Raw genomic sequence first — 25,266 nt, 5'->3', positions numbered from 1 at the left:
GCAAGTATTTTATATTCCACAAGCATTATCAGATTAACTGTTTTGTATTACTAGCCCTGTATTAACAGACCTTTACTAGCCCTTTATTAACAGACCTTTACTAGCCCTGTATTAGCAGACCTTTACTAGCCCTGTATTAACAGACCTTTACTAGCCCTGTATTAACATACCTTTACTAGCCCTGTATTAACAGACCTTTACTGGCCCTGTATTAACAGACCTTTACTAGCCCTGTATTAGCAGACCTTTACTAGCCCTGTATTAGCAGACCTTTACTAGCCCTGTATTAACAGACCTTTACTAGCCCTGTATTAACAGACCTTTACTAGCCCTGTATTAACAGACCTTTACCAGCCCTGTATTAACAGACCTTTACTAGCCCTGTATTAACAGACCTTTACTAGCCCTGTATTAGCAAACCAATATAGACGTCTGTAATACTGGGTCTTTACTAGCCCTGTATTAGCAGACCTTTACTAGCCCTGTATTAACAGTCCTTTACTAGCCCTGTATTAACAGACCTTTACTAGCCCTGTATTAACAGACCTTTACTAGCCCTTTATTAACAGACCTTTACTAGCCCTGTATTAACAGACCTTTACTAGCCCTGTATTAACAGACCTTTACTGGCCCTGTATTAACAGACCTTTACTAGCCCTGTATTAGCAGACTTTTACTAGCCCTGTATTAGCAGACCTTTACTAGCCCTGTATTAACAGACCTTTACTAGCCCTGTATTAACAGACCTTTACTAGCCCTGTATTAACAGACCTTTACTAGCCCTGTATTAACAGACCTTTACTAGCCCTGTATTAACAGACCTTTACTAGCCCTGTATTAGCAAACCAATATAGACGTCTGTAATACTGGGTCTTTACTAGCCCTGTATTAGCAGACCTTTACTAGCCCTGTATTAACAGTCCTTTACTAGCCCTGTATTAACAGACCTTTACTAGCCCTGTATTAACAGTCCTTTACTAGCCCTGTATTAACAGACCTTTACTAGCCCTGTATTAACAGACCTTTACGAGCCCTGTATTAACAGACCTTTACTAGCCCTGTATTAACAGACCAATATAGACGTCTGTAACACTGGGTCTTTACTAGACCTGTATTAACAGGCCTTTACTAGCCCTGTATTAGCAGATCAATATAGACGTCTGTAATACTGGGCCTTTACTAGCCCTGTATTAACAGTTCTTTACTAGCCCTGTATTAGCAGACCTTTACTAGCCCTATATTAGCAGATCAATATAGACGTCTGTAATACTGGGTCTTTACTAGCCCTGTATTAACAGACCTTTACTAGCCCTGTATTAGCAGATCAATATAGACGTCTGTAATACTGGGTCTTTACTAGCCCTGTATTAACAGACCTTTACTAGCCCTGTATTAGCAGATCAATATAGACGTCTGTAATACTGGGTCTTTAGTAGCCCTGTATTAACAGACCTTTACTAGCCCTGTATTAACAGACCAATATAGACGTCTGTAACGCTGGGCCTTTACTAGCCCTGTATTAGCAGACCTTTACTAGCCCTGTATTAACAGACCTTTACTAGCCCTGTATTAGCAGACCTTTACTAGCCCTGTATTAACAGACCTTTACAAGCCCTGTATTAACAGACCTTTACTAGCCCTGTATTAGCAGACCTTTACTAGCCCTGTATTAACAGACCTTTACTAGCTCTGTATTAACAGACCTTTACTAGCCCTGTATTAACAGACCTTTACTAGCCCTGTATTAACAGACCTTTACTAGCCCTGTATTAGCAGATCAATATAGACGTCTGTAATACTGGGTCTTTACTAGCCCTGTATTAGCAGACCTTTACTAGCCCTGTATTAGCAGATCAATATAGAAGTCTGTAACACTGGGTCTTTACTAGCCCTGTATTAGCAGATCAATATAGACGTCTGTAATACTGGGCCTTTACTAGCCCTGTATTAGCAGACCTTTACTAGCCCTGTATTAACAGACCTTTACTAGCCCTGTATTAGCAGATCAATATAGACGTCTGTAATACTGGGTCTTTACTAGACCTGTATTAGCAGACCTTTACTAGCCCTGTATTAACAGTCCTTTACTAGCCCTGTATTAACAGACCTTTACTAGCCCTGTATTAACAGACCTTTACTGGCCCTGTATTAACAGACCTTTACTGGCCCTGTATTAACAGACCTTTACTAGCCCTGTATTAGCCGACCAATATAGAAGTCTGTAACACTGGGTCTTTACTAGCCCTGTATTAGCAGATCAATATAGAAGTCTGTAATACTGGGTCTTTACTAGCCCTGTATTAGCCGACCAATATAGAAGTCTGTAACACTGGGTCTTTACTAGCCCTGTATTAACAGACCTTTACTAGCCCTGTATTAACAGACCTTTACTAGCCCTGTATTAACAGACCTTTACTAGCCCTGTATTAACAGACCTTTACTAGCCCTGTATTAGCAGACCAATATAGACGTCTGTAACACTGGGTCTTTACTAGCCCTGTATTAACAGACCTTTACTAGCCCTGTATTAACAGACCTTTACTAGCCCTGTATTAGCAGACCAATATAGACGTCTAACACTGGGTCTTTACTAGCCCTGTATTAACAGACCTTTACTAGCCCTGTATTAACAGACCTTTACTAGCCCTGTATTAACAGACCTTTACTAGCCCTGTATTAACAGACCTTTACTAGCCCTGTATTAGCAGACCAATATAGACGTCTGTAATACTGGGTCTTTACTAGCCCTGTATTAACAGACCTTTACTAGCCCTGTATTAGATCAGACTGTAATACTTGGTCTTTACTAGCCCTGTATTAACAGACATTTACTAGCCCTGTATTAACAGACCTTTACTAGCCCTGTATTACACTGGGTCTAACACTGGGTCTTTACTAGCCCTGTATTAACAGACCTTTACTAGCCCTGTATTAACAGACCAATTTACTAGCCCTGTATTAACAGACCTTTACTAGCCCTGTATTAACAGACCTTTACTAGCCCTGTATTAACAGACCATTTAGACGTCTGTAGCCCTGTATTAACAGACCAATATAGACGTCTGTAATACTGGGTCTTTACTAGCCCTGTATTAACAGACATTTACTAGCCCTGTATTAGCAGATCAATATAGACGTCTGTAATACTTGGTCTTTACTAGCCCTGTATTAACAGACCTTTACTAGCCCTGTATTAACAGACCAATATAGACGTCTGTAACGCTGGGCCTTTACTAGCCCGGTATTAGCAGACCTTTACTAGCCCTGTATTAGCAGACCTTTACTAGCCCTGTATTAGCAGACCTTTACTAGCCCTGTATTAGCCGACCAATATAGAAGTCTGTAACACTGGGTCTTTACTAGCCCTGTATTAACAGACCTTTACTAGCCCTGTATTAACAGACCTTTACTAGCCCTGTATTAACAGACCTTTACTAGCCCTGTATTAACAGACCTTTACTGGCCCTGTATTAGCAGACCTTTACTAGCCCTGTATTAGCAGACCTTTACTAGCCCTGTATTAGCAGACCTTTACTAGCCCTGTATTAGCAGACCTTTACTGGCCCTGTATTAGCAGACCTTTACTAGCCCTGTATTAGCAGACCTTTACTAGCCCTGTATTAGCAGACCTTTACTAGCCCTGTATTAACAGACCTTTACTGGCCCTGTATTAGCAGACCTTTACTATCCCTGCATTAGCAGACCTTTACTGGCCCTGTATTAGCAGACCTTTACTAGCCCTGTATTAACAGACCTTTACTGGCCCTGTATTAACAGACCTTTACTGGCCCTGTATTAGCAGACCTTTACTAGCCCTGTATTAACAGACCTTTACTAGCCCTGTATTAACAGACCTTTTCTAGCCCTGTATTAGCAGATCAATATAGACGTCTGTAACACTGGGCCTTTACTTGCCCTGTATTAGTAGACCAATATAGCTGTTTTCAGCGCACAATTTCTTCTTCTTCTGTGCACCCCCAAAAAATCGCAGCACCACCACCCTCAAAGCACCTCCCACGGCTATGGCTTACCTTAACCCTAACCCCTAACCCCTAACTCTAATGGTTGCCACCTGGCTAACATTAGCCTTAACCACACAGCTAACATTAGCCTTAGCCACTCAGCTAACGTTAGCCGTAGCCACCTAACGAACATTAGCCACAACACATTTTTATCCGTAACATATAAATTTAGCAAATTCATAACATACTGTATCATAGAAATTGTAATTCGTAACATATCATACCAAGTGGATGATGGACCTCTACAGATAAATACATACCATACGAAACATAACATATCATACTAATTGGAGCGTCTCGGATTGACATTTACTATGTTACGTCCAGGTTGCAGCGGCTTCTGTACATCCAGGAAGGTAAGGGGACTTTTTACCACCTGTTGGTTTATAACGCAAGGTGCCATTCTTTTTGTTCTGGAATGGGAACTGGGTGATCGGAGCGGAGGCAGTGAAATGTTAGCTAACCGTTTATAGCAAGCAGTGTGAACACTAGATACTGCTTTGGAGCGCGAGTCTTGTTTCGTGCATGGCTGTGCATATGTGTGACTGTGTGTGTGTGACTGTGTGTGTGTGTCTGTGTGTGTGTGTGTCAAACCGTCTGTCTGTCTGTCTGTCTGTCTGTCTGTCTGTCTGTCTGTCTGTCTGTCTGTCTGTCTGTCTGTCTGTCTGTCTGTCTGTCTGTCTGTCTGTCTGTCTGTCTGTCTGTCTGTCTGTCTGTCTGTCTGTCTGTCTGTCTGTCTGTCTGTCTGTCTGTCTGTCTGTCTGTCTGTCTGTCTGTCTGTCTGTCTGTCTGTCTGTCTGTCTGTCTGTCTGTCTGTCTGTCTGTCTGTCTGTCTGTCTGTCTGTCTGTCTGTCTGTCTGTCTGTCTGTCTGTCTGTCTGTTTCTTGCCATCAGTCAGTCTGTCAACAGCTTCCAAGGCCTCTAATGTTGCAGTATGGAAAGTAAACAGTAAAGAGTACATCGAAGAGGACAGTATGTGAGAGAGAATGGAGGGGGTGGATTTACACTGACATGTTCCCTGGAAGAGCAGGAAGGAAGGGGGTGGATTTACACTGACATGTTTCCTGGAAGAGCAGGAAGGAGGGGGTGGATTTACACTGACATGTTCCCTGGAAGAGCAGGAAGGAAGGGGGTGGATTTACACTGACATGTTCCCTGGAAGAGCAGAAGGAGGGGTGGATTTACACTGACATGTTCCCTGGAAGAGCAGGAAGGAGGGGGGTGGATTTACACTGACATGTTCCCTGGAAGAGCAGGAAGGAGGGGGTGGATTTACACTGACATGTTCCCTGGAAGAGCAGGAAGGAGGGGTGGATTTACACTGACATGTTCCCTGGAAGAGCAGGAAGGAAGGGGGTGGATTTACACTGACATGTTCCCTGGAAGAGCAGGAAGGAGGGGGTGGATTTAAACTGACATGTCTCCTGGAAGAGCAGGAAGGAGGGGGTGGATTTACACTGACATGTTCCCTGGAAGAGCAGGAAGGAGGGGTGGATTTAAACTGACATGTTCCCTGGAAGAGCAGGAAGGAGGGGGTAGATTTACACTGACATGTTCCCTGGAAGAGCAGGAAGGAGGGGTGGATTTAAACTGACATGTCTCCTGGAAGAGCAGAAAGGAAGGGGTGAATTTACACTGACATGTTCCCTGGAAGAGCAGGAAGGAGGGGGTGGATTTAAACTGACATGTTCCCTGGAAGAGCAGGAAGGAGGGGGTGGATTTACACTGACATGTTCCCTGGAAGAGCAGGAAGGAGGGGGTGGATTTACACTGACATGTTCCCTGGAAGAGCAGGAAGGAGGGGTGGATTTAAACTGACATGTCTCCTGGAAGAGCAGGAAGGAGGGGGTAGATTTAAATTGACATGTTCCCTGGAAGAGCAGGAAGGAGGGGGTGGATTTAAACTGACATGTTCCCTGGAAGAGCAGGAAGGGGGGTGGATTTAAACTGACATGTTCCCTGGAAGAGCAGGAAGGAGGGGTGGATTTAAACTGACATGTTCCCTGGAAGAGCAGGAAGGAGGGGTGGATTTAAACTGACATGTTCCCTGGAAGAGCAGGAAGGAGGGGTGGATTTAAACTGACATGTTCCCTGGAAGAACAGGAAGGAGGGGGTGGATTTAAACTGACATGTTCCCTGGAAGAGCAGGAAGGAGGGGTGGATTTAAACTGACATGTTCCCTGGAAGAGCAGGAAGGAGGGGGTGGATTTAAACTGACATGTTCCCTGGAAGAGCAGGAAGGAGGGGTGGATTTAAACTGACATGTTCCCTGGAAGAGCAGGAAGGAGGGGGTGGATTTAAACTGACATGTTCCCTGGAAGAGCAGGAAGGAGGGGGTGGATTTAAACTGACATGTTCCCTGGAAGGGCAGGAAGGAGGGGGTGGATTTAAACTGACATGTTCCCTGGAAGAGCAGGAAGGAGGGGGTAGATTTACACTGACATGTTCCCTGGAAGAGCAGGAAGGAGGGGGTGAATTTAAACTGACATGTTCCCTGGAAGAGCAGGAGGGAGGGGGTGGATTTAAACTGACATGTTCCCTGGAAGAGCAGGAAGGAGGGGGTGGATTTAAACTGACATGTCTCCTGGAAGAGCAGGAAGGAGGGGGATCTGTAGAAATAATACAAGGGGAATAACACTGTTCTCTTCTGATGCGATATAAAACTATAAGGACAATTTTTTATACATTTTTATTTCACCTTTATTTTACCAGGTAGGCTAGTTGAGAACACCTTTATTTAACCAGGTTGGCCAGTTGAGAACAAGTTCTCATTTACAACTGCGACCTGGCCAAGATAAAGCAAAGCAGTGTGACACAAACAACAACACAGAATTACACATGAGATAAACAAGCATACAGTCAATAAACACAAAATCAGTGTGTGCAAATGGCGTGAGGTGGTAAGGCAATAAATATGTCATAGTACCGAAGAATTACAATAACTACCACACCTTCTGCATATGCAAACCCCCACTTCACATAGTTCAGCAGGTCACATAGCTAAACTGTATTAGAAGAGCCAGAGCATATATACTCCACATTAGGTCATGTAAAGAAGATAGGATCATACAGGAGAAATGATTACAGGTATATGTGTGTGAGTTCAGACAAGGTAAGTTAATACAGACAAGGGAAGATACAACCTCCTGTGTGTGTTGAGACAAGACACGTTTAGCGGAGCTCTTGAAATTGTGCCATATCTGGGTTATTATAAATCTCTTAGTTCTCAGTACTGAATAGGTTCCAGTTAGCAGGGGTGCCCTTGCCTTAGCCAATGAAGCATCGCCATAGGCTCTTAGGGAGAAATGTTTTGGAGAAACGTACAGGGAGAGAAAAGGGACTGTCTAGGAACGATTAATTTCCTCCGATGATGGAATGTTGCAGATGACGTGACTTTGGCAAGAGTGTTCTTTCAATAAAGCAGCTGTAATATAAAGGTATTACATCCTGTCATGTCAATAAATTGGTCATGGCCGTACATCTGTAGTGGATAAATGTGTGAGGAGAGAATAGGGGTTTGCTCATATTTCTATTCTTGCTGAGGTCTAATTTTACACTGTGTTCTCCTACACAGAATATCAACTATCACTATTTCTCTCTCTTCTCTTTCCTCTCTTTTTCATTATTTCTCTCTCACCTCTCTCTCCCTCGTTCCTCTCTCTCTTCCTCTCTCTTCTGTTCATAATGATCACGATGCATGATTATAATGTCTGTCTGCCTTGGAAGATGAGCCAGATGGTCTGCCTTTTACCCTGTGTATCATTCTCCCACTGGGGGATTGGGTAAGCTGAGACAGACTTTACCCCTCGGTTGTGTTAGGGGACACCTGTGGATTATAAAAAGGTCCTAGCTATGCCAGGCATGCCACACCAGGGAGGATGTGGGTAGAAAGAGCAGGCCATATGGAGGGCATGTTCTGAGGAGAGTTGGGAGAGCTCTTGTTCAGGAGGAGGGGAGGGTGGATGTGTGTCTCTGTGTTTTTCACTCTCTATCTGTCCTCTGTCATTACCAGGGGTCATTACTCTCAATCATAGCAGGCCTATACACACTAGGGAGCACAGTCACACGCAGAGAGCTGTATGAGGGAAAATATTGATTTGCACACGACGGTTGATTGCACCATTAGTGTGTGTATCCCGTTTTCAAGGTCTCTTCCCTAACTTCAAATGAACATTGCCTACAGTACGTTCCATGAAGGCAATCCAGGTAGATGTTAGAGGGCCCTTTTACTGAAGAATGTGTTCGTTTCATATGATTTGTGTTTAGCTTCTTCATGTTTTGGGGATGCATTTCAATGTATTGTTGTGTATATAGATATGTACAGTGTAATTGATGTGCACATAGATATACAGTTGAAGTCGGAAGTTTACATACACCTTAGACAAATACATTTAAACTCAGTTTTTCACCATTCCAGACATTTAATCCTAGTAAAAATTCCCTGCGTTAGGTCAGTTAGGATCACCACTTTATTTTAAGAATGTGAAATGTCAGAATAATAGCAGAGAGAATTATTTATTTCAGCTTTTATTTCTTTCATCACATTCCCAGTGGGTCAGAAGTTCAAATACACTCAAATACTATTTGGTAGCATTGCCTTTAAATTGTTTAACTTGGGTCAAACGTTTCTGGTAGCCTTCCACAAGCTTCCCACAATAAGTTGGGTGAATTTTGGCCCAAGTTTGACGTTTGACCCAAGTTAAACAATTTAAAGGCAATGCTACCAAATACTAATTGAGTGTATGTAAACTTCTGACCCACTGGGAATGTGATGAAAGAAATAAAAGCTGAAATAAATCATTCTCTCTGCTATTATTCTGACATTTCACAATCTTAAAATAAAGTGGTGATCCTAACTGACCTAACGCAGGAAATTTTTACTAGGTTTAAATGTCAGCATTGAAAAAAACTGAGTTTAAATGTATTTGGCTAAGGTGTATGTAAACTTCCGACTTCAACTGTGTAGTGTAATTGATGTGTATATAGATATGTATAGTGTAATTGATATGTATAGTGTAATTGATATGTATACTGTAATTGATGTGGATATAGATATGTATAGTGTAATTGATGTGTATATAGATATGTATAGTGTAATTGATGTGTATATAGATATGTATATAGATATGTATAGTGTAATTGATATGTATATAGATATGTATAGTGTAATTGATATGTATAGTGTAATTGATGTATATATAGATATGTACAGTGTAATTGATATGTATAGTGTAATTGATATGTATAGTGTAATTGATGTGTATATAGATATGTATAGTGTAATTGATGTGTATATAGATATGTATAGTGTAATTGATATGTATAGTGTAATTGATGTGTATATAGATATGTACAGTGTAATTGATATGTACAGTGTAATTGATGTGTATATAGATATGTATAGTGTAATTGATATATATAGTGTAATTGATATGTATAGTGTAATTGATGTGTATATAGATATGTATAGTGTAATTGATGTGTATATAGATATGATATGTATAGATATGTAATAGATATGTATATTGATATGTATAGTGTAATTGATGTGTATATAGATATGTACAGTGTAATTGATATGTACAGTGTAATTGATGTGTATATAGATATGTATAGTGTAATTGATGTGTATATAGATATGTATAGTGTAATTGATGTGTATATAGATATGTATAGTGTAATTGATGTGTATATAGATATGTATAGTGTAATTGATGTGTATATAGATATGTATAGTGTAATTGATGTGTATATAGATATGTATAGTGTAATTGATATGTATAGTGTAGAATTGATATAGTGTATATAGATATAGTGTAATTGAGTGTATATAGATATGTATAGTGTAATTGATGTGTATATAGATATGTATAGTGTAATTGATGTGTATATAGATATGTATAGTGTAATTGATGTGTATATAGATATGTATAGTGTAATTGATGTGTATATAGATATGAATAGTGTAATTGATGTGTATATAGATATGTATATAGATATGTATAGTGTAATTGATGTGTATATAGATATGTATAGTGTAATTGATGTGTATATAGATATGTGTAGTGTAATTGATGTGTATATAGATATGTACAGTGTAATTGATATGTATAGTGTAATTGATGTGTATATAGATATGTATAGTGTAATTGATATGTATAGTGTAATTGATGTGTATATAGATATGTATAGTGTAATTGATATGTATAGTGTAATTGATGTGTATATAGATATGTATAGTGTAATTGATGTGTATATAGATCTGGTGTAATTGTTGTTTATTGATGTGTTCTGTTCTGCTCTTGGTCTCAGCATGGCTCCCTGCTTAAATAAAAGGTTCAATAAAAATTACACTGTAGATCATGAAACTGGTGTTCAATTTAAAAACCACACTTTGGAGACGCATTAAGAACCCCAAACTGTCCTAAATGTCTATTGAAAGGTGTAGCTATTATTTACCCTCATTGGGACGTATGATACATAAAACTGGTCTTCATTCCATTAATGTGACCTCCCACTGTTCCTTTCTGTCTCTCCCTTACAGACCTTACGGTGAGCTCACCAACTGCACCTACCTGATCGCCCTGAAGATGGACTGTTTCTGGCCCAACCGGCTGGTGGACGAGTTCTTCATCCGCATCCACAAGCACTACTTCCACGACTGCTCCCTGTCGGGACGGCTGCTGCGTGATCCACCCAACCGTATCCTTGGGCCATTCATCGTGGTGCCCATCCTTGTCACGTTGCTCATGACTGCCCTAGTGGTGTGGAGGAGCAAGCGCAGTGAAGGCATGGTGTAGCCGGGTCCAACCTCCAGGCCACCAGCCAGGGAGAAGAGGTCTAGAGGAGGCCCCCTTCACCTCCACCTCCAACCATGACAGACTCAGATACACATAACACTGCTGCTACCTACTACAGAACAGACATCATGGACCAGGTGAGGGACTGGGAGGCCTGTCTAAGCCTGTCTCAAGGATAACATTATAGAGCATCTCTGGTCCTATCAGTCTGTTTGATAGGAGGCGGAGCTAGAGGCACAGGATATAGGAATGTACACGGACTACAAGATGAGAGTTCATATAACTACAGTAATTATACCCTGCAGACGGACTGGTTTAAAAATGGAAGAGTGATTCCATTGCCCTTTATCTACTAAATCCAATCTGGCTGGAGAATCACAAGCTGTTTGCCATGAAGGACAGATGGTGTCTGATTGGTTTGAAGGACTTCCTGGACACATTAGGTAATTTCCTGTGCAGTGAGTTGAGACACTTTGGCACAGCTCCTGGAGTGGACTTTTTACAGTCAGTCACTGATTGGTTGATGTAAAGCATCGTCCTATCATCTCTGTGCTTTATGGATGTTGTCTGTGCACTCTGTACTCTCCTCAAACACTGTTTGGTCCCCCCTGTTCCTGTCCTTGCCTGTCAGAACCAACAAATTTCTGCACTCCACACTTCAAGTCCTTACTTTGTGTACTGTGCCAAAGTACCTGTCAGTAACAAAAATAATTACAAAAATATTCAAATCAAATGTGTCCATGAATAGAAAGTGAATATGAAAAAGATAATATTATTTTATGATGTGTGCGAGACTGAGGTACAACATACTGTGCAAATGATGGATTAATAGCCTACTGTTGGTATTTCATAATGACTGTGTTCAATAAACTTGGATTAAAAACAAAGACGTGACTTTGTGTATCGGGTGCTTTGCAACGCTGGTTTGGTGGGTATAACTTTTATCTTCGTAGTCACGAGGCTTGTGGATTGTTTTGTAAGTTACTGACACACCGTCGTGTCTGTGTAACATCTGAGTTGATTGGGTCTTTAGTAAGGCTAATGCTGTCATCACCAGATAGGGACATTGCCTTTAAGAGCAGAGCATCCTGCTAATGGCATTTTCTGACGCACTCTTCATCTTATTAGTACTGAGAGGCAAAGCGTCTGCGTGTCTGGCTGCCTTACTAATTGCCTTTATATTACTATGGCTGAGACACGGTTTTGCTACAAGATCTGAGCTCCCAAGACCTCCAAGTAGATACCTGCTTACTCTTCACAGGGCAACGGAAAATGATAAATATTTTTTCTATCTCTGTGTGTGTCTCTCTCTCTCAAAGCACCTTGATTGCTTTAAGATATATACTAAACCTTTGTGGTGCTCTAGTCAGACCCTGTATTAAAACTCTCCCTGTCATTATGAGTCTAGTCTGGCTCCCGTGTAGAACCCAGTGTACTCTGGGAAACACAGTTAAAGACCTCCCAGAGGATAACTGACTGTTAGTCGTTGGGGACTTCTTTAAGGCATTAAATATAGAGGGCATATTTATCTAATTAAAATTTGATGGTGTTTTATTCTAGTCTGGTTTACCAGTCTGTTTAGCTATCATTCCACTCCTTACCACTCTGTGTTGTATGTCAAAGAGACTGGCAAATGTCATGGGAAATAAACCAAAATGAAACCGTCTTACTGACCTGAGAACGAATGGTTTCCTCCATATTCCTGTTTTTGTTTGAGGCTGAAGACAGCAGCACATCTTAAAAAGAAATACATACGTAGAATGTATGCACACATGACTGTAAGTCGCTTTGGATAAAAGCGTCTGCTAAATGGCATATATTATTATTATTATTATTATTATTATATTATATATTATTATATTATATTATAAGTCTGTGACGGGCTATAAAATCCTACTTTTCCTTTGCCTACTCTACAACAGCTCTATTCAAGCCCAGTAGAGTGAATAGAGAAGAAGAAGCCGGTGTGACCTAAGTCTCTCCATACAAATAGAAGGCTCCATCTGCTCCCAGTCTGATGCACAAGCATTCCATGTCCATTCTTCGGCAGCGTAGCCTAGTGGTTAGAGCATTGGACTAGTAACCGAAAGGTTGCAAGTTCAAATCCCAGAGCTGACTAGGTACAAATCTGTCGTTCTGCCCTTGAACAGGCAGTTAACCCACTGTTCCTAGGCCGTCATTGTAAAAATTAATTTGTTCTTAGCTGACTTACCTAGTTAAATAAAGGTAAAATAAAAAAATTAAAAATAATCTGCACTTCGACATGCTATGTATTTAAGGGCAGGGCTGGCCAGGGTTAGTTAGTCATGCCTTAGCTGTATTAAACATGGCCGGTTCTCATGCAGCTGATGAGAACCTTAAAACATGACAATTACCAGCAAATCAATAAAACAAAGAAAGCTTGAAGAAGGGACTAAACTAAAGCCTGTGGGTTGGGATTCGATGTTGGTGGAGTACATTTAATTACATCACAGAGTGTAGGCAGAGTTAAACAGTGTCTATTGTGACAGAGCTGGTACAGAGCTGACAGGGATGTGGGATTTCAATGTGCTTGATTTTCCCTGCCTGTGGCATGTTCCCGGGTCCCCCACATGAGTTTGCAACTGGAGTAAACCTCCATCTCTCTCCTTTCCCTTCTCCAGAACAGAGCATAGCGGAACAGAATAGAACAGAGAAGAAAAGAACAGAAGACATGAGCAGAAGACCAGAGCAGAAGAACAGAATAGACCAGAGCAGAAGAACAGAGCAGAAGACCAGAGCAGAAGAACAGAGCAGAAGAACAGAACAGAGCAGGGAAAAACAGAACAGAGCAGAACTTGAAAAATGGAATAGAGCAGAGTAGAACAGATCAGAGCAGAATAGAACAGAGCAGAATAGAACAGAACAGAGCAGAGCAGTATAGAACAGAACAGAGCAGAATAGAGCACAACAGAGCAGAATAGAATAGAGCACAACAGAATAGAATAGAGCACAACAGAGCAGAATAGAGCACAACAGAGCAGAATAGAGCACAACAGAGCAGAATAGAACAGAGCAGAACAGAGCAGAATAGAACAGAGCAGAATAGAACAGAACACAACAGAGCAGAATAGAACAGAGCAGAATAGAGCACAACAGAGCAGAATAGAACAGAGCAGAGCAGAATAGAACAGAGCAGAATAGAACAGAGCAGAATAGAACAGAGCAGAAATGAGCAGAAAGAACAGAACAGAACAGAACAGAACAGAGCAGAGCAGAACAGAACAGAGCAGAATAGAACAGAGCAGAACAGAGCAGAATAGAACAGAGCCGAATAGAACAGAGCCGAATAGAACAGAGCAGAGCAGAATAGAACAGAGCAGAATAGAACAGAGTAGAGCAGAACAGAAGAGAACAGAACAGAGTAGAATAGAATTAGAGCAGAATAGAACAGAAGAGAACAGAACAGAGCAGAGCAGATCAGAGTAGAGCAGAACAGAGCAGAACAGAGACCATAAGAGAATCCTAATGAAAGTCCTGCTCACTGTGACTGAAAAAGCTGAGATGGCACTTACACATTCATACACACTTTCACTCATGCTCTGATGCATATTGTAGGCGCAGGCGCACGTACACGCGCGCACACACACACACACACACACACACACACACACACACACACACACACACACACACACACACACACACACACACACACACACACACACACACACACACACACACACACACACACACACACACACACACACACACACACACACACACACACACACTACCATAGTGGGTTAAATAAAATATGCCTCAGAGAGACTAAGAAAAGAGTAGTCTGCCGTGTTTTGGTCTACTTTCGGTGATATATTTTATTCCCTCACAGGAGCACCTCAGGGAAAGTTTGTTCATGACAGAAATATGCCAGAGCCTCACGGGAGACAAAGACAAATTGGATTCTGCCACACAGACTGAACACTGAGTGAGAGTAAACTGATATGTGATGAAAGACAGACATCTGTAAATTATATTACAGACATTTGATCCACTTTGTGACGACCCAGAGGGCCTAGTGCCTCCCTCTCTACAGAAACATCTCCCCTTGTCAGGTCTTCCTTGATGTGTCAGTCATAAGCTCATAATGACCCACAATGGCTATTGTCGTTAGATCGCTCACACTGAACCGATTCTGAAATCTTTATGAGAGAATAGGGGGGCAATAGAACCACATTACACAACCTTATCATGAACGGACACTATTACCCATTCTAATCACAACTGCATGATTCTGTGTCAATACACACTTTTCACCTCGGGAGGGACAGTGTTTGACCATTCACGCTTCAACATGCTCTATCAGACATTCAGTTGGTTATCTATAGTTACTCCTTCTGGACTTATCCAGACTGATACAGCACGGCAGATCCAGGCTGACCTCTTTTATGGAAGGAGGCCCAAGCGTAGATCTATAAAGGACACATTGTCTACTTTATCCAGACTGATACAGCACGGCAGATCCAGGCTGACCTCTTTTATGGAAGGAGGCCCAAGCGTAGATCTATAAAGGACACATTGTCTACTTTATCCAGACTGATACAGCACGGCAGATCCAGGCTGACCTCTTTTATGGAAGGAGGCCCAAGCGTAGATCTATAAAGGACACATTGTCTACTTTATCCAGACTGATACAGCACGGCAGATCCAGGCTGACCTCTTTTATGGAAGGAGGCCCAAGCGTAGATCTATAAAGGACACATTGTCTACTTTATCCAGACTGATACAGCACGGCAGATCCAGGCTGACCTCTTTTATGGAAGGAGGCCCAAGCGTAGATCTATAAAGGACACATTGTCTACTTTATCCAGACTGATACAGCACGGCAGATCCAGGCTGACCTCTTTTATGGAAGGAGGCCCAAGCGTAGATCTATAAAGGACACATTGTCTACTTTATCCAGACTGATACAGCATGGCAGATCCATGCTGACCTCTTTTATGGAAGGAGGCCCAAGCGTAGATCTATAAAGGATACATTGTCTACTTTATCCAGACTGATTAAGCATAGCAGATCCAGGCTGACCTCTTTTATGGAAGGAGGCCCAAGCGTAGATCTATAAAGGACACATTGTCTACTTTATCCAGACTGATTAAGCATGGCAGATCCAGGCTGACCTCTTTTATGGAAGGAGGCCCAAGCGTAGATCTATAAAGGACACATTGTCTACTTTATCCAGACTGATACAGCATGGCAGATCCAGGCGGACCTCATTTATGGAAGGAGGCCCAAGCGTAGATCTATAAAGGATACATTGTCTACTTTATCCAGACTGATTAAGCATGGCAGATCCAGGCTGACCTCTTTTATGGAAGGAGGCCCAAGCGTAGATCTATAAAGGACACATTGTCTACTTTATCCAGACTGATACAGCACGGCAGATCCAGGCGGACCTCATTTATGGAAGGAGGCCCAAGCGTATATCTATAAAGGACACATTGTCTAGTGATACACTGCTGGATCTGGTTGTTCTAGCAACAGCGATACACATATCTATCTTGTTGTTGAGTAACCTCAGCAAGCGCCACTGTTTTTGTCTTTATCTCAGCGCCATGTCTTGTTATGGCTGCTGTTTCTCTCCTCTGGAAAGAACAATCTTGTACAGTTTTTATACTGTAACTGGCCCATGGTGACAAGCAGCCTGTGTTCAACAGTCAAAACACACTACAGTCCATGACATCACAAAGATGTCAGACACAATCAGAATCAATAAAATGACAGAAAGTGGAATCTCCTTGCTGATGATTCAAGGAGTCATTAATCAGTTAAGTGTCACAGCGTATATTTGCAACCACACGGCTTTTGTGTTATTTCTGGAGAAGACTGATATGAGATGTTCTGGAGGATTGGAGATGTCCCAAAGCTCTGAACGAGACAGAAACTTACTAATTACCAAGGAGACAGTTCCACAGGGAGACAGACAGGGACGAGGACAGAGATGGAGGGAGAGAGCGAGATAGAAAGTATGAGAGAAACTGTGAGATAGAGGGAGATGAGGAGTACAGAACTCATAATTAGAGTGTAATTAATCACTTTGATGCATTACAAATCCGTAGAAACTGAACCCAGACCGGGCCTTAGCTGATAACTTAAGTACTTTGTCTCATTTCAGAAGGGTAATTGGAGACCGGAAACGCAGCTTCACACGGTTTAATAATCAGATTGGGAACAAGTAACTTGACCGTTGGTGTGAAAATTTGACATACCTTCTCGTCCAGAACATACCTCATCATCACCATGAGATAAATGTTGCCAGAAAACAGAAATATAAAACAGTCAAACTCAAAGATGTAGTTTGACATGAATTCATTCTAAAAACCTGTCATATTACTATATCTAATAATATCTAAAAACATGACAACTGTGATTAAAAAAATAATGAATAAAACTAAAATAAACTCTTTGGATAGAGGAGTGCATGGATCAATGTCCTGGAGGAAGCGAGGAGCATAGCCTTTGTCTTCAGTAATATAATCTATCCTTCACACAGACAGCTCAGATTAGCTAGCGGAGGATGAGCACAAATTCAATTTTTCAATTGAGGCTATTGGGTGGGGCCTTGCAGCTATGTTCAGTGGCCCAGATCCACAAGGCAGAGGCTGAGACTGCTGACATCACAGGAAACTCACATCTGCATTCTAAATGGTACACTATTCCCTTTGTGTAGTGCGCTACTTTTGACCAGGGACCAGAATTAGTGCATTGTGTAATAGGGTTCCATTTGGAATGGAGGGTAATAGACTTTCACATTGGAGAGTATATCACTTTCAAAGTACTATTGTAGGTGTATTCATTGTCACATTTCACTTCTCTGGGTATTACTTCTGCATCCCATGTGTTATTTCAGTGCAGTTATAATAACTTCTATAATAACTTCAGCATTCCATTGTGTCTTTGTGAAGGGGGATTGCCTCATACAAAACCATGGGGCGATAAAGACAAAGGTATTGGAAGGTATATGAATATGAATAATTTCATTAGGATTCTTTATCTGAAATAATACATTAGCATATGTTCAAAGTGGGAGAGAAAGAGAGAGAGAGAGACAAGGAGACATAGAGAGACAGAGAGACAAGGAGACAGGGAGAGAGAGACATAGGGAGACAGAGGGATAGAGAGAGACAGAGACAAGGAGAAAGAGAGAGACAGAGAGAGAGACAAGGAGACAGAGAGAGAAAGACAGAGAGAGAGTCCCCTCCTGTATTCCCTGTTCACCCACGACTGCGTGGCAAGGCACGACTCCAACACCATCATTAAGTTTGCTGACGATGCAATGGTAGGCCTGATCACCGATAACGACGAGACAGCCTATAGGGAGGTCAGAGACCTGGCCGTGTGGTGCCAGAAAAACAACCTTTCCCTCAACATAACCAAGACTAAGGAGATGATTGTGGACTACAGGAAAAGGAGGACTGAGCATGACCTCATTCTTATCCACGGGGCTGTAATGGAGCAGGTTGAGAGCTTCAAGTTCCTTGGTGTCCACATCACCAACAAACTAGAATGGTCCAAAAACACCAAGACAATCGTGAAGAGGGCACGACAAAACCTATTCCCCTCAGGAAACTAAAAGATTTGGCATGTTCCTCAGATCCTCAAAAGTTCTACAGCTTCTGTTATCAAGGCAAAGGTTGGCTACTTTGAGGAATCTCAAATATAAAATATATTTTTATTTGTTTAATACTTTTTTGGTTACTACATGATTCCATATGTGTTATTTCATAGTTTTGTTGTCTTCACTATTATTCTACAATGTAGAAAATATAAAAAATAACTAAAAACCCTTGAATGAGTAGGTGTGTCCAAACTTTGGTACTGTATGTAAACCATAAGTTGTACTTAAATTAAATCAAAGTTAATTGGTCACATACACATATTTAGCAGATGTTATTACGGGTGTAGTGAACCGCTTGTAAATAAGGCGAGAACCGGGTGCATTTGAATTCATTCAAAGTTTTCTGACAATTTTTGTTTTTCTGTCTTGAATAAAAGTAATAATAGAAACAAATTATGGCTGGATCTTCACTTAATTATTTAATTTTATTATATAGTCCGTTTAATTTTTTATGCTGTGACATAAATAAACATTTTTAAAACAAGACCTTGAGAGGTAATCATTGATTTTTTTGGCTAGAATTGCCATACATCTTTAGGCTAATGAATGATAACGGATAAATGTTAGCTTTTACGTAAAATATAGCCTAAATTTGAATGACACATGATTCACCTTAGGTTTAGATTCGCAGGCAATGATCAACTGCAGTACTAATCCATGGTGCTGAATCGCCACAACAGCTTATCTATTTGATTAGCAGAGAATCAGATATGTTCAGATATGTTCTCTCTGACAGAATCACCACAATAAGTGGGTTTAAAAACAACCACAACATTCTGAAATTCTCCCGATAGCCATGTGCAATGGGAGAGAAAAGGACCAAGCTGCATCTTTCAGTCAAAGGTAGGCTAAAACTAAAGTCTTTTTCACTAGACTTCAATAACCTCATAATATTTGGAGTCGGCCAACAGGCCAATAAGGCTACGTCAACGAAATAGTTTGGTGACTTTGAGAGAACTTTCAGTTGAGTAAATTGCAACAAATACAGCAAGAAAATGTTAAGATTCATGTGCATATTGTGGCAGATGGCAGGGAGTGGTGATTGAAGGAAGATATCTTGCAGCCCGCTGGCTCCATCCCCAAGCCTTATATGGACTTCCTGACCCAATGAGTCAAGGCAGTGGATCATTAAGCCATTGAGTTCTTGGGGATAAAAGAGGAAGTGGACTGCACAGAGGGGGAAAGGACCGAGAGGGAAACGCGTGTTATGGAGTGTGTGCGGAAAAGGAGAATGATCTGTATGATTATCTGTTATGAACTAGTTGCTGGAATCCCCCCCCTTTCCTACCGTGTGCAAATATCCCTAATAAATTCCCCATTTGCATTCTAGTTGTGCTCCCTGTGCGTGTTTGGTTATTGAACTTGGTGATGTGAAACCCCACACCCTTGAGCCTGCTACATATGGTGGAGAATGCGGGCACCCCAAACCAAGCTCCATAACTAAACAGAAACGGAGCACAATGGAAGCATTTGTGAAACAGCTGGTGGAGGCGAACATAGCGCAGCAGGCTATGCATCTGGAGGAACAGCGTCAGCAGCTGCGAGCTGAACTCAACCAGGCGCAGCAGTTTCTCGTCCCTAACTCAGTATGTTTATACTGAAAATGACAGAGGCTGACGACATCGAGGATTACCTCCAAGCCTTCGAGAGGACGGCAGCTAGGGAGAAATGGCCCCATGACCAGTTAGCCAGCTTGCTAGCACCCTTCCTGCCAGGCATAGAATACCTATCAGAATCTAACGGCTGACCAGGCGATGCATCCTGCGCTGGGATGGTTACACCCTGATTAGCAGAGCGCAAAGATTCCATTATTGGGCATATGACACCACAGCGTCCCCCAGATCGCAAATGCATGATCTGATTAGGCTGGCTAATTGCTGAACCACTGACGATCACGGCCATCGAGAAAGTGGTCATAGATACATTTCTACGCTCTCTCCAGTTCGAAGCTAAAAAGTTAGCAAGCCAAGCAAATACGCAGAGCGCGGATCAGCTGGTGGAACTGGTGGAAGGTCAACAGGGGGTTTTGGAGGTCCTGCGCAGGGGACAACCACGGAAGGCTGAACCCTCCACTCGCCCAAAAGAGCAAAATAGGACGGAGGACCCCGGACAAGGATGGGGGACACACAAACAGCCAGCTCCCCGAGACGATGCCCCGCCCTGAACCCGGACAGCAGGAAGTGCAACGAGTGTGGCGAGCCGGGACATATTGCCTGGAAGTGTCCAAACCGTGATGTCCCAATGCCTTCGGCCTCAGCCAGTGAGGTAGCCACTGGGCGTCCTGCGGCTTGCTGATGACAGGCTGGGCTAAGAAGAGCGGTCCTTCCCGTCCCCCCAGTAAGAGCCAATGGAAAGGACACCACAATAACTTTCGCCCAATCCCAGGAACTGACTGACATCTTGGCCATCATGTGCATACACGGTGAGATCAAGGACTACCCTACCACACTCCTCCACCTACAGACCACAAAGAGACAACACAAGTAGCCAGTGGGAGTCGTCCCGAACCTGCCAGTGCCGGTCCTTTATCGGGAGGGATTTCCCAATGTTCCGCCAACTGTGGACCTGTATTTTCGGAGACGATGGAACCAGAAGGGAGGAGGAGGCCGGAGAGGCAGGCGGGACCCCAGAAGGAGGGATGCTCGGATGTGTGGATTCCAGGAAGTGGACCCACAGGCGTCAACAGAACCCCTCTCTGAGGGTGACTCGGGTGAAGCAAGACTGGAGGAAGGTGAGGCGAGTCTGGGCGACATGTTCCCGATGGACCATGAGGTGGAGCCAGAGCCCGCCTCTCTTTTGGGCCGGTCCAGCACGGCCCAATTGGAGGATCTCAACCTGGCCAGCGCTCTCCAGCAGGTGACCGTGGTAGATGGAAAGCCCATGGAGGGGGTAAGTCAGATCTCCTACCCCCATTTTTTATATAGAAGAAATTGATGTATCAGGTCGTGAAGAAAAATGATGAATGTATGGATTTGTTGTTGGTGCCCCGTCTCGTTGTACAATCTGTCCTGCAGTTGGTGTGCTCCCACCTTCTTGGGGCTCACCTAGGGGTGGAGAAGACCTTTAACATGATCAAGGCACGATTTTACTTGCTGGGTGTGAAGAGAGCAGTGGAGGATTACTGCCACAGTTGCTCTGAGTGCCAGCAGGTGGTGCCAAAACTGCACTTTAAGTCCCTTTCAGCAGGATCGCAATGGACCTGGTGGGACCTCTACCCAAGAGCAACCGAGGGCACCAATACATCCTGGTGATTCTGGATTATGCCACCAGGTACCCAGAAGCCATTCCCATGTGTACCATGTCTACCAAGGGAATCATATGTGAGTTAGTCATGCAATTCTCCCTAGTCGGCATTCCCGACGAGATATTAACGGACCAAGGAACCCCATTCATGTTGCAAATAATTAATGATCTCTGCAATCTAATGAATATAACCCAGTTGCGCACCTCAGTGTATCACACACACACAGATGGATTGGTGGAAAGATTCAATAGAAACCTGAAGCAGATGCTAAAGAAGGTGATGGAGGTGGACTGAGAAGTACCAAAAGCTTCAACAGGGTTCTCTCCCTTTGAATTCCTGTATGGGAGACGACCCCAAGGACTGCTGGCTAAAGAAGCCAGGGAACAGCAGCCGTTGCCCCATCGAACAATGGCGGAACACATGAGAGATCGGATGGCAACCCTGTGGCCCCTGGTACGGGAACACATGTTGGAGCCCAGGATGCCCAAGCGCGGGTGTACAACAGAGGGGCCCAACAAAGAAACTTCTAGCCAGGAGACAAAGTGTTGGTGTTTTTATAAACAAGTTTTTTATTTTATTTCACTAATTTAGATTATTTTGTGTATGTCCATTACATGAAATCCAAATCTACATTTACATTTGACATTTAAGTCATTTAGCAGACGCTCTTATCTAGAGCGACTTACAAATTGGTGCATTCACCTTGTGACATCCAGTGGGACAGTCACTTAACAATAGTGCATCTAAAACTTAAGGGGGGGGGGTGAGAGGGATTACTTATCCTATCCTAGGTATTCCTTAAAGAGGTGGGGTTTCAGGTGTCTCCGGAAGGTGGTGATTGACTCCGCTGTCCTGGCGTCGTGAGGGAGTTTGTTCCACCATTGGGGGGCCAGGGCAGCGAACAGTTTTGACTGGGCTGAGCGGGAGCTGTACTTCCTCAGTGGTAGGGAGGCGAGCAGGCCAGAGGTGGATGAACGCAGTGCCCTTGTTTGGGTGTAGGGCCTGATCAGAGCCTGGAGGTACTGACTGGCCAAGGTTCTTGGCGCTCTGGGAGGGGACGCAATGGAGTTGTCAACCGTGATGGCGAGATCATGGAACGGGCAGTCCTTCCCCGGGAGGAAGAGCAGCTCCGTCTTGCCGAGGTTCAGCTTGAGGTGGTGATCCGTCATCCACACTGATATGTCTGCCAGACATGCAGAGATGCGATTCGCCACCTGGTCATCAGAAGGGGGAAAGGAGAAGATTAATTGTGTGTCGTCTGCATAGCAATGATAAGAGAGACCATGTGAGGTTATGACAGAGCCAAGTGACTTGGTGTATAGCGAGAATAGGAGAGGGCCAAGAACAGAGCCCTGGGGGACACCAGTGGTGAGAGCGCGTGATGAGGAGACAGATTCTCGCCACGCCACCTGGTAGGAGCGACCTGTCAGGTAGGACGCAATCCAAGCGTGGGCCGCGCAGGAGATGCCCAACTCGGAGAGGGTGGAGAGGAGGATCTGATGGTTCACAGTATCGAAGGCAGCCGATAGATCTAGAAGGATGAGAGCAGAGGAGAGAGAGTTAGCTTTAGCAGTGCGGAGCGCCTCCGTGATACAGAGGAGAGCAGTTAAATCAATTTAAATTACAGGCTGTAATGCAAAATAATAGGAAAAACAGCAACGAGGATGAAACATTTTGTAAGGCACTGTAAGTAGGAGCAAGGAGACAGAAGGAAGAGTAATATAATGTTAGACATGTAAAGTCAGAGGAGCTCTCTCGAGACCACAGCGGAATCAACCTTTATAACTAATCTTGATCCTTTAGGCCAGAGGCGTCCATCAAACTCTGTTCTCTGTCAGTACAAAGCATACATAAACTCAGCTAAAAAAAATAAAGGTCCTCTCACTATCAACTGCATGTATTTTCAGCAAACTTAACATGTATAAATATTTGTATGAACATAACAAGATTTAACAACTTAGACAAACTAACATGTGACTAACAGAAATTGAATAATGTGTTCCTGAACAAAGGGAGGGGTGAATCAAAAGTAACAGTCAGTATCTGGTGTGGCCACCAGCTGCATTAAGTACTGCAGTGCATCTCCTTCTCATGGATTGCATCAGATTTGCCAGTTCTTGCTGTGAGATGTTACCCCACTCTTCCACCAAGGCACCTGCAAGTTCCCGGACATTTCTGGGGGGAATGGCCCTAGCCCTCACCCTCCGATCCAACACGTCCCAGACGTGCTCAATGGGATTGAGATCCGGGCTCTTCGCTGGCCATGGCAGAACACTGACATTCCTGTCTTGCAGGAAATCATTAACAGAATGAGAAGTATAGCTGGTGGCATTGTCATGCTGCAGGGTCATGTCAGGATGAGCCTGCAGGAAGGGTACCACATGAGGGAGGAGGATGTCTGTAACGCACAGTGTTGAGATTGCCGGCAATGACAACAAGCTCAGACGATGACAGACACTCCACCTCCAAATCGTTCCCGCTCCAGAGAACAGGCCTCGGTGTAACGCTCAATCCTTCGACGATAAACGCAAATCCGACCATCACCCCTGGTGAGACAACCGCGACTCGTCAGTGAAGGGCACTTTTTGTGAGTCCTATCTGGTCTAGCGAGGGTGGGTTTGTGTCCATAGGCGATGTTGTTGCTGGTGATTTCTGGTGAGGACCTTCCTTACAACAGGCCTACAAGTCCTCAGTCCAGCCTCTCTCAGCCTATTGCGGACAGTCTGAGAACTGATGGAGAGATTTGTGCGTTTCTGGTGTAACTCGGGCAGTTGATATTGCCATCCTGTGCCTGTCCCGCAGGTGTGATGTTCGGATGTACTGATCCTGTGCAGGTGTTGTTACATGTGGTATGCCACTGCAAGGACGATCAGCTGTCCGTCCAGGTGACTACCTCATGAATCTGGTTGACAGAATGCGAAGAGTGCAAAGCTGTTTTCATGGTAAAGGGTGGGTATTTGATGAATCTCAAATACAAAATATATTTTGATTTGTTTTACACTTTTTTGGTTACTACACGATTCCATCTGTGTCATTTCATCGTTTTGATGTCTTCACTATTATTCTACCATGTAGAAAATAGTACAAATACAGAAAAACCCTTGAATGAATATCTGTTCTAAAACTTTTGACTGGTAGTGTAGTTCTAGTGACACATTCCAAATACTCTTGTAGACTGTGATTATCACAATGATAACTTGAAACTGTGTTGGGTCAGGCAGGGCTTTCTCCTATAGAGCTCCATTTTTATGGAATGGTCTGCCTACCCATGTAAGAGACGCAAACTCGGTCTCAACCTTTAAGTCTTTACTGTTTACTCATCTCTTCAGTGGGTCATATGATTGAGTGTCGTCTGGCCTAGGAGTGGGAACGTGAACGGAAAGGCTCTGGAGCAACGAACCTCCCTTGCTGTCTCTGCCTGGCCGCTTCCCCTCTTTCCACTGGGATTCTCTGCCTCTAACCCTATTACAGGGGCTGAGTCAGTGGCTTACTGGGGCTCTTTCATACCGTCCCTAGGAGGGGTGCGTCACTTGAGTGGGTTGAGTCACTGATGTGATCTTCCTG

The 25,266-nt window shown here is 43.2% G+C and overlaps 1 protein-coding gene across 1 annotated transcript in view; it reads left to right on the top strand.

The window, feature by feature from the left end:
- Positions 1–11,700, top strand: part of ramp1 (receptor activity modifying protein 1) — a 90,732-nt gene extending 79,032 nt beyond the window's left edge. The window contains exon 3 of the mRNA XM_046369205.1: positions 10,567–11,700. Coding sequence (XP_046225161.1) covers positions 10,567–10,822 — 256 coding nt within the window. The 3' untranslated portion in view covers positions 10,823–11,700. The remainder of the gene's footprint in view (positions 1–10,566) is intronic.
- Positions 11,701–25,266: the final 13,566 nt, after the last annotated feature.

Source organism: Oncorhynchus gorbuscha, linkage group LG01 (assembly GCF_021184085.1).
Source record: "Oncorhynchus gorbuscha isolate QuinsamMale2020 ecotype Even-year linkage group LG01, OgorEven_v1.0, whole genome shotgun sequence".
In the NCBI taxonomy this organism is placed as follows: Eukaryota; Metazoa; Chordata; class Actinopteri; order Salmoniformes; family Salmonidae; genus Oncorhynchus; species Oncorhynchus gorbuscha.
The sequence above is the reverse complement of the archived record's forward strand: the minus strand, read 5'-3'. Positions and strand labels throughout refer to the sequence as shown.